The 19,928-nt window shown below is 36.0% G+C and overlaps 2 protein-coding genes across 4 annotated transcripts; both read right to left on the bottom strand.

The window, feature by feature from the left end:
* Window positions 1-770: 770 nt before the first annotated feature.
* rab27a (RAB27A, member RAS oncogene family) lies at window positions 771-16,562 on the bottom strand. Of its 3 annotated transcripts, XM_028015290.1 has the most exons (7): window positions 16,217-16,562; window positions 7,340-7,383; window positions 7,077-7,245; window positions 5,724-5,809; window positions 5,540-5,643; window positions 5,195-5,318; window positions 771-2,767 (listed from the first exon to the last, which is right to left on the bottom strand). In XM_028015290.1, the coding sequence occupies exons 3-7, from the start codon at window positions 7,227-7,229 to the stop codon at window positions 2,572-2,574; spliced, it is 663 nt and encodes a 220-aa protein (XP_027871091.1). In that variant the 5' UTR covers window positions 7,230-7,245; window positions 7,340-7,383; window positions 16,217-16,562; the 3' UTR covers window positions 771-2,571. The 3 variants fall into 3 exon arrangements, with proteins under 3 accessions (XP_027871091.1, XP_027871089.1, XP_027871090.1); XM_028015288.1 differs by lacking the exon at window positions 7,340-7,383 and having other exon boundaries at window positions 16,217-16,558; XM_028015289.1 differs by lacking the exons at window positions 7,340-7,383; window positions 16,217-16,562 and adding an exon at window positions 16,000-16,181.
* Window positions 16,563-18,146: 1,584 nt separating this feature from the next.
* On the bottom strand, window positions 18,147-18,660 carry pigbos1 (PIGB opposite strand 1). The gene has a single exon (XM_028014035.1). The coding sequence runs from the start codon at window positions 18,612-18,614 to the stop codon at window positions 18,456-18,458; it is 159 nt and encodes a 52-aa protein (XP_027869836.1). The 5' UTR covers window positions 18,615-18,660; the 3' UTR covers window positions 18,147-18,455.
* Between the last annotated feature and the right edge of the window lie 1,268 nt (window positions 18,661-19,928).

Below are 19,928 nucleotides of genomic sequence, written 5' to 3' on the forward strand. Positions count from 1 at the left end.
TGTACAGGAGAGACAGGCGGGCTTCGGCTGCAGCTCACATTGTTTAATTGGTTAAAACTCACAATGTTCCCGCTCCGGTTGTATTATCCTCGGTAATCGTTATCTATCCACAGTGGTTCATTTATTACCGCATAATGTTGTTCTGAAACTTGTGAATCAAATTAAAATCTTCTCAACAATACAAGTTTTGTATTTAAAATATAATACAAAACAGGGTCAATCTCAAACTTGCAAACTTCCATACTAGAAACACTTTCAATTACAGATTAAAACATTAAGTATTTTTTCCATCATTGTATTTCTCTATGCAGAAAGTGGTGAAAGTTGGTATTTGCCTATTTAAAAACATGTACTTAAAAACTGGAAAATGCTTGAAAATGTATCTTTCCTGTGAATAACTTAATATTTAGTTTTACATTTGGGTTGCACAAAGTTGTCCAACTTCTGTAGTTCCTCTGCATTATTTTTGTTTTTCCTCAAATGTTCTTCATTAAAAAATGGCAACTCCACAATTCATAAAATGTTGCATCCTTTCTTTCTTGTGTTCAAAGTACGACAGCTATTATCTGAAGTGACTAAATAATTTAAAATAGTATTCATGCAATATTTATTACATTGCAGCTAGTTCTAATCTCAATTAGGGACTTAAAGTGTCAAACATGTGACCTATTCATGGACTGGTTTCTTAATTTTGTCTCATTACACTCAGGTTTCTTTAACTTTTCCCCTGCCTTAAAACTGAGCACATTAAATGAAGAAATGAGTCATGATTTTACATAAATACAAACGTTTATTTCAGTCTTAATATACACATTTTAATATGAAAGCATGGCACATGTGACAGCATAATATATCCTAATAAGATCAAACCCACGAATGGAGGAAAAACATTCAAATATTTAAATCTGTGCACAGAAAGAAGATTATATGATAGTCTAAAAACACCTTTAGACATACTAAATAAAGTGTAAAAAATGTAAAGTGTGTGGGGAAACTATAAAAGACATCATTCCAGTGTTTTATGAGATTTATAGAATAACAGAAGCTCAACAAGCAGAAGGTCTTTAGAAATCATGCAGTGATGTTCTGACATGCTCATTTATAAAACGTGCCAACAGAACAAGCTCAGCTGATCGGGTTTCAAGAAACAACCCAGAAAATACAGACTTCTTACAGTGACAAAATAGATTTTATTAAGAAAAACTCTGATTTGGTACGTGGCAGATACACTCTACCAGGACTATCTAGAATAATAAAAAATTTCAGAAATGCATCACATCACCACCAAGAAAAACAGCCACACCTAACCCCTTATTTATATCCTATAACAACCATTTAAGTGTCTTTAATTTACTTTTTAAGCATTTTTATGTCCTCAGTTCTCCATTTTTGTTTTAAAGCGCCAATGGACAACATACTTTTGTAATATACTGTGAAATAACAGGGGACATTAATTAAATATATTGTTTTTTGCTTAAAGGCTATAATTATCACCCAGACACAAGTTTAATCTCAAACTAAATCTTGAATTTATTTCAGATTAAATGCCCAAATGAATTTACGTAGACCAAAAATGATGGATTTCAAATCTTCAGCTGATGAATCCAAACAGACTTTCAAAATAAAGGCAAAATGAGATTATGCAGAAATAGTTTGCGGTACGGGCTTCATAAAACAGTGTTTTATGAGGACCACTGATCTCCAAACTTAATCCTGGGTACAATACTTATATTTTACTGCTCAATTGAATTTCAACGTTTCATATTATATTTCAACATAATTTGTCACAAATTTAAGTACAGAACTGAATTAAATCAAATAAAGAGCCTATAAGCTAGAATTTTACGCGGAAAAAAAAAATGTTGGCAAAAATATTTCTTGAATTCCGGTTTCCTATAGTTTTATTAAATAACTTGCTTATCTTATCTTATCTACATATTGGAAAGTCATTTTTCTAACTGTTGGCAAAACCTGCACTTCAATAAAAGTACAGATTAAATAATCATGTAAACTGTCCACCAAGCAAACGCTGGAAGACAATAAGAGGTACATGTTCTCTGGCGGTGGCACTAGTGAGACTGCAGTGATCAACAAGGCGCTCAGTGAGGCATCACTGACACATAATCGGTGACCTGAAGTACATTCATTGCATTTTTTTCTCTGTACAGCAGTTGAGGAGTCCTGACAATAATATCAGCACAAGTAACATACAGGCTCAGTGTTCTTTAAATATCTGAATCTAGGATCCATTTCTAACTTTAACTTAACATGGAAACTGGAGATATACATTAGGATTTATAAAGGAAAATAAATACCCCACACTCAATAATAAGATTGATGTATTGAGAAAAAGGTACACTGACTACTGCTGACTCAGCACGTCAGTGACCGTGAACATGTAACACTCTGGATTGTGGGGAAAAGCGGATGGATAATGTTGGTGTTAAAGTTTTACTCGACAAGGTAATAAAACTCCCACTTTGTTTTACTTGGAAATCTTCCTTTTCTCCGCCACCTGATTTATAATGAAACAAAGATGTGCAACAACAACAACAACAAAAAATAATCCTTCTAACATGCACATTTGCCTCTATCGGACCCCTCAGACAGATCCGGGTTGGCGGGTCCGTTGGGCCGCACGGTCCCGTCCGGGATCCAGGACTTGTCGACGCACCTTTCCATCCTCTTCATGATTAGATCCAGCAGAACGTCGATGGCCTCGCTGACGTTCTGCCCGCTTGCAGCACTGGTCTCAAAGTATGGGATTCTGTAGAGAGGTGAAATGGTTTTTACTCAAGTAAAGCAATCAGGCCATTTTGTTAATTAGTTAAGCATCTTAAAAGAATCCTGGTTTAATGGTTATTATAAGGTCTACTGTCATTTGTCAGGTTTGTCAGAAATAAAATATAACTTTTTTTGTGCATTATTTAAAACTTTTCATGAACCAAAGGTTAAAGTATCATTTCATAGAGTTTTATGTGACACGCCAACAGAATAGAGTATAGTTGTTATGAAATGGATGCATCAGAAATGCATCGCATGCATATTTATTCCCCCGCTGTGACTCAATACTTTGTGGCTTCCTTGTTAAAAAAATATTCCCACACCTAGGCCTGTCGCAATAAATCAAATAATCCCATGATAAATTAAAATGAGCTCAATAATTTCCACTTCCATGATTTATTGTTTTTCTCTTTCTACCAAAAACTAGATGAGAAAAGCCTTCAGTCTGGCGCTTTTATCTCAACTAGCAAAAATTTTTTGAAGGATGATTTTTGTTAACAGTCGTCATAATTTATTTTCTTTGTTGTTTTGTTTATTTACTTTGGATATTTATTATGTCTTCCTGTTCCAGAGTTAAATGTTTAGTAGAATTTAAAGTTTATTGATTTTTGAGAATGTGTTCTTGCATTATTATGCCGTTACCATTATATTACTTGAAAATGGTCTCAAAACAACAATATTGTTGTTTATTGCAATAACTTCTGGGACAATTTATGGTCCAGCAACATTTGGTATTGTGACAGATTTACCCACAGCATTGCCTCCAGCACAAACAATAAGCATAAGGCAAGTGGTTTCTGGATGGTAAGTCAATAACAAAACACTTGTCTTTACGAAGCGCATACAGCAGTTAAACCAGTTGACCAAATGTTCTCCAGTTCCGTTGCGTTGCTAGGTAACGTGGCTGGGCGTGGCTGGGATTGGCTGGGGTTGCTAGGTAACGGCGCAGTGCCTGTTGAGTGTGACTTAACAGTTAGGAGGTTTTTGAAACGGCTCCTTTTCCAGAGCAACTTATTACAAAAAAATTTCAAGCACTTAGGTTGTTTTTAGAACAAATTAAGACCCAAATGGAAGCAAAAACAACATGGAAAATTTTGAATTTTGCGTAAAAGTCAGAGAAAAATCTCAGGATTTCAGAAATTCTAAATGTTTTCCTAAAATGTCGTCACTGTGAGCTACCTTTAGTCTTAGGTTTCGTTGTGAATACGTCCCTGATCTTTTGGGTGACCTCAACCTGTTGTGTGATCTTTGGTCTTTGTGATGCCGTTTGTTCACTAATGTCAACAAACGTCTGAGGCTTTCATAGAACATCTGTGTTTATGATGAGGTTAAATTACTCCCACGTGGAATCTGTTTTAGGAGACCTCTGATGACGACTGGTTACACTCCATTTTATAGGGGTATCTGAATAAAGAGGACCAAATTAAAAAGCATGGCAGTTATCAGATGTTTTATTAGCAAAAAAATATCATTAAGAACCTTGTATTTAGGTCTGTCATGGTAAATTTTGATGAACAATAAATTGTCCCAGTAATTATTGCAATTCTTTTGAGACTATAGTGGCAGATTAATGTAAATCACCCTTTTAGAAGCCAATAATTTAATTTTGTAAAGAACACTTTACATTGGAAGATATTTTAAATATCCAAAATAAAACATGACAACAAAATACAACTGTGGAAAAAGAAAAACCAACTTACCACCACAACCATGAAAAAAATTAACTATGAAGTTTCTGTAAACAAATTTGCCCTTAATAAAATAACTGAATGAAAATGATTTGAGTTCTTTTTAATTTATCGTGCAGTTAATTGGTTATTGCAACAGGCCTACATGTATTATGCAAGATCATTTTTACCGTCACATAAATCCCAATGAAATATATTGAAGTTTGTGGTTGCTAAGTGCAAACAAGTAAAAAAAACGTTTAAAAAAACTAAAAAGAGAGTGTAATACCTTTTCAGGGAAATTGTAATGGGATTTTTAAATTAGTATTTGTAAATCAAATTACAATTATGTATAATCAAGGAGCATTTAGGTTTCTTTAAGCATTTTTAAATGTCAACAAAGGTCTGCAACTATCACTTATTTAAGAGTCAAACTTAAAAGTTTTTCCGTTTAAGTAAAGATTGTATCAAAGTTAATTATCTGTTTACTTAAAACACCTGAGTTTGTGGTAATTTCACATAATTTATGAACTGCTGCTTGGTGAACTTCAGTAAAGGTGTGTCTAATGGCGTGAGACCAGGATATCTTACACATGTAAGCAAATATTTGCTTTTCGAGGAGGACCAGCTGCGTCTCTCAGTCTGCAGAGCAGAGTTGGGTCAACAACGCAGCCACTGCCTTCTTGACAAACTTTTGAGGGAGAGGTTTGTGCACAGATGGATCAGAAACCAGGCAGACGTACCCGTATTTCTCAGCCAGTTCCCGGGCCTGGCCTTGGGTCACGGCTCTCTGGTCACTCAGGTCACATTTGTTGCCACACAGAACCACATCTGGATTTTCACAGTATGCATGAATCTGTAGCTGACCTATGGGAAACATCCAGCCTTTAGTCACTTCAAAGCTTTAACAAGACCAATACATTATATTCAATGCACTGGAACAGTAGGAGCTGCAGAAGCTCATCATAGAGTTTGTTTATGTTATTACTGTCTGTTCACCAAGATAAGTCGGATATAATAATGTTACTAAATGTAAATGTGTATTGATTATGCCTCAGTAGCATTCAACCGGCCCCGTCAGGACTCACTCATCCAGTTTCTGACGTTCAGGAAACTTTGTTCATTCGTGAGATCAAACAGGAGCAGGAAACCCATCGCATCCCGGAAAAAAGCCGTCGTCAAACTTCGGAACCTGAAGAAACCATCAATGGAAGTAGATAATGTCAGTTAGGATTAAATTCAGAAACAGGAGCCATAAGGTGACCGACGTACCTCTCCTGTCCTGCTGTGTCCCACAGCTGCAGGTGGATCTTCTGTTGTCTGCCTGTTGTTCCATCTGGACCTGTTGAATTGTAGATCTGATGGGAACAAGAGACACACCAGGTCAAACATTTAATTCATCATAAACCTGTAGAAGGAAACTCCAAAACCCGAATGAAGTGTATCAAATTGGTAAAAAAAAAAAAAAAAATTAATAGAATAAATTTGCCACAGATTATTGATGGCAACCAGAAAAATGTACCAAAGGTTTAGCTGTGTACTAATAAAGTATCTGACTTTTTGGGTCTGTTTTTACTAACTTCGCAAATCTGGAAAGGGAAATTTATTTCATTTTTCTTTGCAACACGACTTGAGCTTGGTAAGGTTGGATGGAGATCGTCTGAAAGGTGAAGCTTGACCCCAGAATTTTTTTTCTTTGCTCATTTTGCATATTTTTCATTTAACTACGTAAGCTTTTAGACAATATTAGACATATAAAAAAAAAAAAAAAAATTTTTTTAAATATTAAAACATTTTATTGACTAAAATGCGACAAAATAACATTTTCCTGTAGAGAGCGCTTGATCACTTGTAGCAAAGGATTCATCTGCAGCTAACAAGTACGTCTCAAATCAACACGAGAAGCTCAGGCCTTTCTGCTTGACTTAATACAGTGTAGGTCTGATTTGTTGGTTATGATAAATAATTGGATAAAAAAGATGCTCAATATGAGATTTCCTTTACAGAATTTGAACAAAGTGAAGCTAAAACTTTGACATTTAATTTGTTCTGGGTAAAACATATTTAGACACAAAGGTTTTATTTAATCATCTTAAATGCAAATCATATTTTTTAACAGTTTTGGGTTAATTACTGCTCTAACTGTGCTGTTCTCTCAGCAAATTGTCTTTTTCCGAGTCTGAATCCTCAAATTAACAATTCATCAATAATCATAAATCATTAGGATGAATCACTTCAACCCTAACAACTACTAAGATTGATTTAGTCTGATCAAAAAGCCAATTCTTGCTTTTCAAATAAATATATGCAGATAAAACCAGATCTCCTTCAAAGGTTTTAGGTTAGCACCTCTAAAGGAAGACTACTGTAAACAAGAATCAGACTCAGCTGTTTGCCAATGGTTTGAAGTGTTTAATCTTCAGAAGGGCGTTGCCTGCTGTTAATTATACTTCATATTTCAGTAGCGACATCGTTTGTAAGTGCTAAACAAGTATTGCATAATATAATGGGAATACATTTAAGCCCCAAACCAGGCAGTTATGTAGAAACGCTGGTGTGGAGCCCAAAATCTGAATAATGGTATAAATCGTCACATTGGCTGTGATGAAAATCGTGATTTCTTACCACTCTCCGTTCTCTGAAGTCTATTCCCACTGTAGTGATGAACTTGTTGTTGAACTTGCCATCTGTGTATTGGTACAGGTAGCTGGTCTTTCCCACACCAGAGTCACCCAGCGCTAGGAACTTGATGAGGTAATCATACTCCCCAACAGACATGGTGAGTCCGTAATTTCTGAAACATGAAAAAGGAGCTCAACCAAAGCGTAAAAACACTGAATAAAGCTGTGGCTAGTGCTGATGTGGCTTAAAGTAGAATTTATTCATACCAGATCTGATTTTAATCTTTCTTTTTTTTCCCTCACTTTCTTTCCTAAAAAAAAAGAAACTGAGTAAAATATTTTCAAAAAGTGTTTTTTAATTCACTCAACCCTTCTGTTTTTGTACAACGGATTATCAGGGCAAGAATATACCAATAATAATATTAACAGAAAAGACTACATTTTACCAGAAAACTCTCCAAAATGTATATCAAAGTTTGCTCAACATTCCACATTTGACTTTTTTTATTTTTCATGTTCTCATAAAATGACAACTTTATTCAAAAAAAAAAATAAATAAAAAAAAATCTGAGCCTGGCTCTAATATTCCATCATACAATGGACCAAAATTCAAAGTCCAAATAAACAGAATGTTGTGAATCAAGATGGCCGCCCTTCAAACGCTGACATCACTCTGAACGATGGAAACCCAACAAGTTCATTGGTGAAGAAAAAAAAATCCCAATTTTTCAAAAGTTAATTCTTCAAAAACCAAAAATTAAATGAATGGTAAAATCAACCACCCAGCCCTACTTGTGGTAATTTCTCAGATATTACAATAAATTGTGTATTATAGTGTTGGAATCAGAATAATTATAATTAGTCTGACATTATATTGGCAGAAATATTCACTCCTTTAAATCCAAAGGATTTAATATGAAGTGGGTTCACCCTTTCCAGTTATACCAGCTCTGGTAGGAAGGCTCTCCAAAGGGTTTAGGGAATATCTGAGCATTCTTCAAGAAGAGCATATGTAAGGTCACACACTGTTGTATGAGAAGTGGAGCTCAGTCAAGACGGAAAAGGAAAGGATCATCTTCAAACTATTCCCACAAAGTTGGGGGCATGAAATTGTCCAAATATCTCAGTTTAGCGCAGCATTAAGAGCTCCTTTCAATGCAACCAAAGAGCCAAGCCCACAACATAATCCTCCCTCCACCAAACTTTACAAAATGCCTGCGCTCACCTCCTGCTAACGGCCAAACCCAGATTAGTTTTGGATGATTCATCTTTCCAGAGACACATCTCCACCGCCCTACAGTCCAGCAGTACGTTGCTCAACTCCACTGCAGCCGTTGTTTGCATACACATGAAAATGTAAGGCTTACATGTGACTGAATGTTGGTGGAAACCCAAACCAAGAAGTTTCCTTTCTACTAACCATTCCTGAAGGCAACATAAAGCTCTCCACCACGTTGCTACCAAATATTCTACAATAAATCTTTGGCCTTATTATTACAAAGTGAAAGAAATGTATGACTTGACTTATGATGCAGTGGAGTCCAGGGCTGCAACTAATGATTACTTTAATAATTGATTATTTTGATTATTCTGACTATTAATACAACTTTTTAAAAGTGGCACATTCTGCAGACTTTTTATTTGACCACTTAAGACTTTTTATACAGTATTAGAAAAACATTACAAGATTAAATTAAACAAGTAAAATTCCTCTTTTTGAATCAGAAAATAACATTTTATTGACTAAATGCAATAACAGCATTTCTTTAGTGTATGCTTGATTATTTTAGAGAAGAAACAAAAAATAAAATAAAATACTTCCAAAATCAGCATGTAAAAAGCTGAAAGCTGTTGTGTTGAATTCAGGGCATAACATATTTACAGAAAAATAAGGATTTATTTTAATTGCAAATGCAAAATGTATATATTTTTTGAGCAGTTTTGGGTGCTGTTCCTTCAATAAATTGCCTTTTTTTTGCATCTGTATGCCCAAAATACTTTTTGTAGTAAAGTTTATCTAAATTACTAAGTTTAAAAGTCACTACCACTCTACAAGTTCACCCTTTTATAGTAACAACTGGTTGCAAAAAAGAGCAAATGTATAAGAAATAAGGGGGATTAAAAAAAGAAAAGGTAGCCTATAATGCCACAGTGAGTACTAGTATGCTGTCACCAGTAAAACAATTACCCCTCTGTGCCTTTTATTCAAATAAATGGAGCAAACATTACCTTTACTGACCACTGCCTGGCTTTTAAAACAAACTCTTCAACAATATAGTTCATACCATCAAGTTATAGTTTCTATCTTAAATGTGATACTTTTTTCTTCAGAGAATGAAAAGCAAAAACAATCATCACTTGCTGCTAGTAGCAAGAAGATGAAGCTGTTTTTGACCGTAAACAAACCTGAAATGAGCAAAATTAAGACTGAATGCAGACCTGTGTTCATATTTGCATGGAAACTCTCTTAACTTGCCCAGACCATCGAAATGTAAGAGTCACTTCTTTTACGTCTGAAAATGAAACTGCCAGGGTCATCCACAAACTGTTTAAGTCAATTACAATAGAGACCTGTTTTAATTCGTGAGTTCATATTGAAACCTGTGAAGTCCTACTTATGACCCAAAATTACAAAAAATAAATAAATTGCTGAATTTCAACTATTTTAATATTGTAATAAAATGTCTGCTTTTTAGTGCTTAGAATAAACACAAATAATTGACTTGTCAAAGTTACTGGATTCAGCCAAAGTCCTGTCGCTGTTTCTTACTGTCCAACAACATTTTAAAGCTTAAAAATAGAGACTAACATTCAGACTTGAAGCAAAAAGATATTTGGGTTGAGTTAAATCCTGAAATTAAGAAATCATATTTAAAATTTCAGATGAAATCGAGGCTTTGCATCGGCTAATTAGGCATGTTCTCAGATGTGAAGTCAATTTATTTTTATATATGAAAAAAGGAAAATAAATTGACAGACTGGTTAAAAATAATGCTGCTCATCTTCAGGTAGCAACCAAATCCAGCTTTGTTGGACCAAAACATTACCAATTTATGCCAGTATTTTATTTAGAAGTACACAAATAATGAACAACAGTAGGATTTAGTAAAAAGGCAAGAAACACAACTTCTAGCATGCCACAACATCTAAAGTCCTATAAGTGAAAGTGTTTATTTTACAAAGTTGATCAAAGCAGCACTGATCCAATTAGAAAAGCTTCAGACATTCAACAGAAGGAAGTTAGTCAGTTTTCCTAACAACAATAAAAAACATGCCGTGCTCTGCTGAGTAGAAATGAAGCACAATCTGATGTTGAAAACTGAATTCTGTCTCACATTTCCTGCAATTCAACCCGCCTCCCTTCACCCAAGTTGTGAAACTGAACAGCGTTACAACAGGATTTGGTGAAAATCCCTTTTGCATGTCACTTTACTTTTGGGTTGCAAAATATTATGAAAACATTGAAACAGACAGGAAACACAGTTGATTATTGCAGTAACAAAACGAAGCGATTAATGCAACGTTTCCTTGCTCATCTCTAAATCGCGTGTGGGCATCAAGGCTCATAGATTTTAATCAGCATGCAGACCGAAAACACATAATGTGTTACAGTTACCCACTTACTGCAGACCAGAACGCTGTGCACCAAGTGAAATCAAGCATGCATAACACTTAGATAAACATTTCTAAGTGTTATGTTTATCTAAGTTGATAAATGGTCTATATCAACCATATAGACAATATGGTTGATGACAACTAATGTCATCAACCATATTGATGACATTAGTTGTCATCAATATGGTTATTGATGACAACAGAAAATATTTGCCACAACACCTACGTCATGGGCAAAAAGTAAAATCTTTTCACTAATGGTGCGTAAATTTATGTAATACGAAAACAGCAAATTCATCTCAACTCTAAAAAAAACAAACTTCTTCCAGGCACATAGTTCCATTTTATAGCATAATCAAGTTCAGTTGTTATAAAAATGCTATATATATATATACAGTATATATATAAATATATATATACTGTATGTATATATATATATATATATATATATATATATATATATATATATATAACCAGTATATATATCAAATATGACAAAATAAATGTTGCTTCCTAATTTAATGCTTTGAAATTGGGCCTCTGTTTCTTTAAAAACTCCTGCTCGTTCTGAAACCCCACCTTCAGGAAGTAATCACAAAATGATTGATTAACCCTTTAAACAGTTTCATTGAGAAGTAGCTGGTATTATGAGCTCAGTAGATATTCAGTTCCACCAGGTGTTTGCCAATTGCTGCTGGCTAGTCTGAAGGGGCTGAGAGGGAGAGGGCTGCTCTGTGAGGCAGAAGCTCCTCTGAGGAGGAGCTTCACCTAGAAAAGAGGAGGAGATAAACATTCGGTCCCTCCAGGCGTTTTGCAGAGCTGAATGGTTGCCATGGAGATTAAAGGATTTCTCAAACATGCATGAAAGAATCAAAGCAACAGTACAGGTATGTTTTTGATGATGGCAACATCAAATCATGATGTAAAGCTCAGAAAAGTTGCCGCTTTAAAATGAAATCCTGGGAGAAAAACAAAAATACTAATATGATTTCTGAGCCTCTATTTTATAACTTTTACTTTCTGTCTTGGTCTTCTAGCTGCTGGAAAATATGCAAATCATCACCAAATTTAGCCTGAACTACTGAAAGAAATTGCTCTCGGTGTTTTACAATGATCTATGGCAATCTTCTTGGTGAGTTCTCATTAATGCCATTCCTTTAAAACAAGGCGTATTATTAGGATGCTTCACTGCATTACTTCGTAAGTATTCTTCCTATCTGGTCTAAATGTTGTAAAAACTCTGTCAGTAAAAATCAATTTTCAAAGCATTTCAATGTCCAAATTTTATAAACATTCTGGCCAGTAAAAAACCCACTTCGTTTCGACTACTGGGTGCAAGATTTTCATTAGCAACACTTCACTAATTACTGGTGAAGAAGTTCAAAGAAGGCAAAGATGTGTCATATGATCAGTTAGGATTTCAGACAAGCCTTGCATTCTTTCCCTGCATGCACCACTGAGCCTTTCATCCGAACCCATAAGCTGATTAGAGGCTTGTGCAAAATCTGCAGTCATGGTAAATGTGGTGGACTGTAAATGGGTGCAAGAAACCACAAATTTGACCAAAAATGGTGAGTTTACAGTCCAACTTCTAACTGCAGTCATGAACTAAAGTCTTGTTTTGATTCACATAGGCAAGATGTTCAGGGTAAACTTTTATGTGCACCTTGCAGAGATTTCTGAGCTTCTAGATGTGACTCAAGCAGAATCATCTGGCAGAACAAATCTTGAAAATTTGAGTTAATTTTTTGTGCTTATACCAAATGAGTTACTTTTTCCTACAGATTAAATATGAATAAAGATGTTAGAATTGCAATCAAAACATAAAACTGACTTCTATTTTTTTAATTCCCTTAATTTTACTTTAACAGAAGCCCATTAAATGGAAAATGTCTAAATTAGATGTATTTTAATACACAGTTTAAAATTAGATCTCAATTTTAAGATAAGATCTAAACTGTAGCACTGCCACAGCTTAATGCCGCCATTGCTGTGGGTCAGAAAGAAAAATAGACAAGCTATCTTATGTCACATGAACAAGAATACAATATTTAAATATTAACCTATTTAGTAAGCTACAGTTTTAGTTATAAGGAAGTTGATAAACTGAAGGCTTCACACGTTTTGCAAACTTTCCACTCCTTTGACTGCTGCAACTTTAGCCCAGATTACACCTTTAAACTCCTCATATTTGTTTAGGGTTAAAGTTTTTTCTTTTAGTGAGAAAGAAGGTGGCTCTAGATCCGTCAATTTAGCAATAAATATCTGGTAACCAGGAAAGTTGATTTCAAGTTTATAGTCTGCACAAATTGTAAAAGGAAAAAAAATTGATTGCATAAAAATGTTAAAGGTATTTGTACTTGTTAAATAGTAAATTATGTTTGACGTCTAGTCTGCTTTTTATAGGAACTAAGGTGACCAGTTTTGCTGCTTAAGTCAGCCAAATATACCCCAGATTATTTCAATTTGTAAATGCCAGAATAATAAAAACATTTGAATTGTTTTTAATTATTTCTACTAATTCTGACATGTACATACACTTCCTTAGCATTTGGTAGAAACCCTATAAACTACATGACTACAGGTGTCCTTCCAGAGCTTGTATAGTTTGCTGTAATTTTGACCCATTTCTCCTGACAGTTCTGATGCATATTCTTTGATTGATGCCGATTGTACTTATAAATGGCAATTCTATCTCTTAAAGTAATGGCTTCTTCCTGTCCAAGTGGCCTTCAGTCCATGAGGACTTGTATTATTAGATAATGGAAACAGTCACCATCTGGGGGTTGATATTCATATTCCCAACCAAAACATTAAACAAAATTAAATATTTACAAGCTAAGTAATATAAAGATTATGTCAACTTATGAATCTGAAGAAAGTAATAAATTCTTTAAAAGGTGTCTCTTTAATTTGATATTCAGAACTGACCAAAAATAGGACAATAATACCCTAATTTTATGTCCCCCAGAAAAAGAAAAACATGTAAACATCTGATTTTAACTGAAAATCAATTACCATATTTTCCACACTATAAGTCTTGCATTAAGACTTTATCCCTATAGTTTTGCTGGTCCTGAACTTGTAGTTAGGAGCAACCTGTGCAGGGTATTTTTTTTACTCTTCATGATGTGTTTTTTGCAATAAATATTAATTCATTCTGAAGGAAATGAACCAAGAATTAAACATTACCATCTGCAGCCACGAGGAAAACTAATCACCAGCTGAAAGCTAGATGGCCAGAGCTGGAAGAACGAGTCCACAGTTGGATACATAAAAAAGATGCTGCTAATGTTTTGACAATTTGTGCTACCTCATCAGATTTCCCATCTAGATAGCTATATGCGTTGGTGCTATCTTTTGAAACCGCTGGAACAGCTATTGAGGCTGACAGTGTAGATGCAAAGGACACAAATACATAAATCACTCATGACTTTCCTTGGTGTTACCGCTTCATACAACGCAATTACCTTTCTATCACCCCAGATTCACTGCATGCGTCTCTGCTTCGCCCCGCTGCGCACTTCGCCAGCAGAGCCGTTCCTCACCACCCTGATTGTACTCCAGTGCATTTTTTCCTCTTCATGTATTTTGTTGATTAAAGTGACTAGTATTCCATAAAATACAGTATATATAAAGAGCCTATATTGTTGTTGTTTATTTATTTCTAAAGGAACAATGCACATCACATAATATGCCAGAGTTAGCCACAGAGGCTAGTTTTCATCTGTAGTCCCTTTGCATGAAAGCGATACATCAAGTTGGAGCTCTGGTACTTGATTGTGGTAAGGCACAAAGAGCTTTTCCTGTTTTCACTAATTAAAATCTAGTAAATTTGAAAACCGTGTCGTTTAAACAGAATAGCCACAACCATAGAGCACAAAAGCACACTTTTCCTCTTCTTATAGTCAACCTTAGTTAAACCCCTGAAAATAAACTCATTATTAGTATTTAATTAGTATTTAATTTCAGCAAAACCAGGTCACAGAATTACAAAACCACAAAGCTGGAAGTACAGATTGCGTCAGCATATTTCTGAAGATTATATCTGCCTAATCAGACGTTTCCTTACAGAGTACTACCACAGTTCTAACATGTCTTAATCTTGCCCAAGCTAATGAGCTGAACAGGGAAGTACAAGTCACAGTATGTCGTGTGTGGCATTTCTAACACACCAAGTCTTTTGCAGAACCATTTCTAATTCACCTTGCTACTCCCAGGTCCTACCACAGTTGTGCAAAGGAAGCCAGAGCATCATCTTCCGTTGTGTTGAGCAAGAGAGCAAAGCACTTTCGACAATTTTAGATAAGGTTATTCAGAAGCTCTCCTGTCTCCATCAGTCTGGAAACTCTCCAAATTAGCAACATGATACTGGTTTCATGACAAACAGGTGGAAATGTCCTACACAATAAATCCTGATCTGACGTAAGTGCCTGCAGCCTTTGTACAAGCCTAATATGTTAACTTTAAAAAACAGGCTTTAATTGCTCAGAAAGCGTGGGAGTTAATCTAACTTGGAAGCAAAAAGAAATGAGATTAAGACAGTCTCATGTTTCACAGAACCTTTTAACAAGTGAGTCCCTGTTCTACCAGAAGACCAGACCTCCCTGGAAAAGGCCAGAGAGAGGGCATTTAAATAGCATCACAGAATAACCTCTGGTGCCTTCTTTAAATCAAATTATTTTGTGTTATTTTAAGTAACAGAAGTTACTTGAAACAGTTTTAAATAAAGCACATATCTTGAAAGTCTGAGCTGAGCTCAATGCATTTTATCTCTTTCAGTGGGAGCGATCCTTGTGGCTGTTTCTGCCAGCCAGAAAAGCTTTAATCATTTGTCAAGGATAAAGTGGAGGACCCACCCTGGGCAGCGGTCCAAAGCAGTGGAAGCAGTGGGGATGGGGGGAATAATCCAGATATGCAAATAAACACTTCTGAGTATCTTATGGAGCTACAAATAAAGAAGGGCCAACATGAACCAACCAGTATCTTGAATCTTTATAAAAGTTGCTGCCACATTGCAGCACCATGTGAGGACTTATCAGCAGCAGCAACAGGTTGTAAGACGCATTTCAAACCGATTTCCACGCAAAGTCACCATCATCACCAATCAATTAACTTAAAGAAACAGAAAACCTAATGATCCTCAGCTGGTCCTCATGTGGCTGCAACTGAGGGGTCACCTGACCTCATATACATGGAATAATCCCCTTTCCTCCCAACTCTGAACTGAACTCTGGATTAAAAAGTCAACTTTCCAACTTACAGAGCCAGGAATATATCTAATAAATATCTGAATAAGTGAGGAACTTTACCTCGTCTTGTTAGTGTCGGTTATAGCTAACAGCTCTGAGACAGAGCAGGTGGAAAATGCTCCTCAAAGTAAGTTCAACATGACTTTTTAACGCTCCCACGAAGCAAACGCCAAGCAGAGTAAAGTTTTAAGTTTTCAGCGTCTTGCTAACTCCTGACGGATGCTATCAGCCAGCCTGGCTCTTACGGCTGACATTTCCTGAAAGCGGAGTTACTCACCAGCCCCGGGGCGTAGTTGCTGCTCGCTGCCTCCTTCTCTGTAGAAAAAATAAAACTCCCTAAAATAACCCGAGAATACTTTAGATTGACGTATTAAAGTAGCGCTTTAGTTTGTCCGTCGCCTGTGGCCCATCGGTGTACGTGGGAACAGCCTCATTGACTCTGAGCACCACCTTAACTTTCCGAGCTGTGCGCCGTCAGCCCCCCGGTGAGAAACGGCTCCTCCCCGCGGAGCTCACGGCGGTTAACCGACGACTAACGGCCGTTAACACAACGACAGCCGGGTCCACTGGGCTCCAGGGGGGGATACTTCACCAAAACCGAGACGATAGTCAAACCAGGATTGTCTGCTTATCCTGATTTAACCCATCATTAATTCAGTTTCACAAAAGCAGCGCCCAGGGCCGGCCCAAACTTGTTCAGGGCCCTCAAGCAGAACTTGATTTGGGGCCCTTCAAGCTCCTGCTGTCACCCTCTCTCAGGGAAAATAGCAACTGGCAAGAAGTCGCTAAAGTTGTCATTGCCTACAATGGATTATTTTCCATCTGCATGTAATTTTAAAGGATATTGCAGAGGAGAAAAAATGTAAAAGGAAAAAAAAGTCACTTTTATTATATCTGTAGCAGTTTCTTTTAGAAATTTTTCTCTTTTTTTAAGGATTTTTTGACTCTACTGGTCTTTATTTCACAGTAGATAGACAGAAAAGTGGGTTATGAGAGAGTGGAGAAGAAGAAGAAGAATTACTTTATTCATCCCAGCAGGGAAATTATTTCACAGTTACAGCAAGAATTTTTTATACACAGATTAACACACACACACACACACACACACACGACAGGAGCTGCGTCTGCAGGCAGCCAGCTGAGCCGGCGCCATTTTTGAAGGAGGACATGCGGCAAAGGTCGTCGGGACCGGGAGTCGAACCCGTGTGTCTAAGGCCTCCAAATGTGGGGCGTACTAACCCCCTGCGCCACCACAGCACGCAGGGGGTGGCGCAGGGCGCAGACATTCAGCAAAGCTCAACAGGCTGGGCTCGAACCTGGAGATTTTTCTTTTTTCAATGAATGCATACTTCGTATAAAACTCACAAGCCGATATCGGGTGAGTTATGTTAACTTTGGGGGGATTTCTATGAATATAAACAATATTCAAGTATTAGGAAATTATGAATTATAGTCAGTTTCTTTGGGAACAACATGGTGTTATTGGCCACAGGACATATTAGATCTACCAGGCATCAACTCATGTTCACTTGTTCACGTACTGTGATTTGCATTAGTAAAAATGACTTTTCTGAAGTGAACAGGGCACCAAAATTAGCTCCAACCCTAAATTTCTTCTGTTTTGTGCCACCTAAATGTTTCAGATCAAACTAATTTTAACATCAGACAAAGCTAACCTGAGTAAATACAAAAAAAAAAACATTTTTAAAAGGAGACTGTGCCTAATCTGCATAAACATGAAAGCTTTAAATCATGAATAATCTGACTCACCTAAATAGAACCCATGCAACAGCATCAAGAAAACATACACACAAAAATCTAGAACATATAAGAAACAAAGAGATTAAATAATATATATAATATTTCCCCAACATGCCAGCCAGTCCACTTCTAAATAAATAGAAACAAAGAAGATGCTTTATGTGTAGCCTAGTCAAAGTAGACTCATGTCTGATTGAGATACAAAATGTTTTCTCAATTTCATTGCATCAACAATTTTAAATATAACATTCACTAAATGTTTACAAGATGATTTTGCTTCCACATGAGATAATTTAGTGTCACTGGAATATTTTGTGTCATTTTTGTCAGACCTCTTGCCTGCATCTTTTACAGTAGCTCATGTATCTTAAGGCTCTAAGTGAAAGTTTGGCATAGAAAAACAAAACACTGGAGTGTATTGAAAACATTGAGAAAAATACTGCCAGTCATGATTCACTCAACATGAGAAAACATTTTTATTTTTTAGTTCACAATTCACTTAACACCATTTGCATTTACAAATGATTTCTTACGAATAATTGTAAGGCAGGTGGGTGTTTAAAACTGAAGAGTCACAGCATTTTATATCATGTTAAAAAAGTGATGTCATAGAATAAAATATTTTATTTTATCATTACGCAGGGTAACCCATAATAGCAGAAATTTATCCACACTGGTTTGAGTTTTGTTTTGCTTCTAGTCCAACGGTTGTAATTGTTCAGTCTATGAAGTGTTTCCTGGGAGAGGTGATATGCTCAGTCCGTGTCATTTCCTTTCTTTGGCACATCCTGGTTTTGGTGTTCAAGGCCCTTTAGTCGTGAATCAAAATAAGGTCTGTAGATGTAGATGCCACCAGCGACCCCGAGCACTGTGGCTAAGAGCAGCTGTGAGAACGGCAGCCTTTGTCGAAACATTACTCTTGTTTGACAAGAAATCCAAGTCTACAGACCCCAAACCATCCTGAAAAAGATGACAAACAGGTGAATTATGAGAACGGTTGAACAATTTCTGTGCTGTGTTGAAGTTTACATGCATAGCTTTTAAGACATTCTAACCTCACAGGCTGTTGAAGTTATCTGCTAATGCAATTTAAAAAAAAATATCGATATCTGGCGGTATACACCAGTATAACCACACTACAGATTTTTTATTTTCAAAAATGATACCAAAATGAAAAGGTAGTGTGTACAAAACACATTCTCACAGTTTCCACATGTGAGACAGAAAGTTGGGTGCAGAAAATTAAATGTATTTGATAATCTCATCATCATCAGTGCGTGCAGACACACTGCCAAAACAAAAAGATATAAACATTAATATATATATGAAAAAAAATAAAAATTGCCCCACATCAAGCTGGGATGCAATACCAAAATATATCTAAAAATCTGTCATTCTAAAGAATTGGCATCTGCCAATCTTCCCACGAGTGGGTGGCTTGGTTAATTCAGTTGAGGGTTGTAATTTAGAAATTGTATTAAAATCCTAAATCTCACTTTTTTATAGGCCTAAATTAGAATGTTTAATGTTGACAGGAAGATTGGGAAAATACTAAATAAGTATGGTTTATTTAAATAGGGTTGTGAGGGAAAAAAAATCCATCTTAATAAGACTCATACCAACTGTCAAGCACTGGAGGTGGAGGAAACCCAACTTTTATACACACATTTTACTTATTATTTTAAAATAATAGAGCATAAATATACAAAATGTAAGACTCTGAACGGTGTAAAGCTTATTTGAAGTATAAAACCTAAAGATAAAGGACCATTGATTCTTATAAAAGATAATTCACCAGTATTCAACAAACTCCAACAGCAGCACCGAAATGGCATCTTATTTTGAAAAGTCCCGACCGGATAATGCGTGTGTGACACCACCTTGACAATATGCTAACCTTTTCATTGAACAATGATCAAGCATGACATTTTTAACTAATGCAGAGATAATTATCTGCGACCTTCATCACTCACCAGTGAAGCACTTTATGTAAAGTGTCTGTAGTCACCAGACAGAAACGGGGAACAGGCAAATAAAAGAGAGGAAAGGCGTTAAAAGAGAAAAAAGAAACGGGACACTTATGTACGGACGGATAGCATTCTTCTTCGTCTGTTCTGACAAGTCTAGAAGACGCACAGCGCCACCGAGCGAATGACAGGAATTAAAACGTGGGTCATAAGAACAATGACAGAATCCATGTTATTTAATAAAAAAAACACATTTTTAAA

This window comes from Xiphophorus couchianus, chromosome 4 (genome assembly GCF_001444195.1).
Source record: "Xiphophorus couchianus chromosome 4, X_couchianus-1.0, whole genome shotgun sequence".
NCBI classification, from domain to species: domain Eukaryota; kingdom Metazoa; phylum Chordata; class Actinopteri; order Cyprinodontiformes; family Poeciliidae; genus Xiphophorus; species Xiphophorus couchianus.

Coding starts and splice junctions, on each gene's coding strand:
- rab27a (XM_028015290.1), bottom strand. CDS start 7,229: ATGTCTGTTGGGGAGTATGATTACCTCATCAAGTTCCTAGCGCTGGGT. Junction 5,810..7,076: donor ACTTCAGAGAACGGAGAGTG/GTAAGAAATCAC, acceptor TGTTCCCATCAG/ATCTACAATTCAACAGGTCC. Junction 5,319..5,539: donor GAACGTCAGAAACTGGATGA/GTGAGTCCTGAC, acceptor TGTTTCCCATAG/GTCAGCTACAGATTCATGCA.
- pigbos1 (XM_028014035.1), bottom strand. CDS start 18,614: ATGTTTCGACAAAGGCTGCCGTTCTCACAGCTGCTCTTAGCCACAGTG.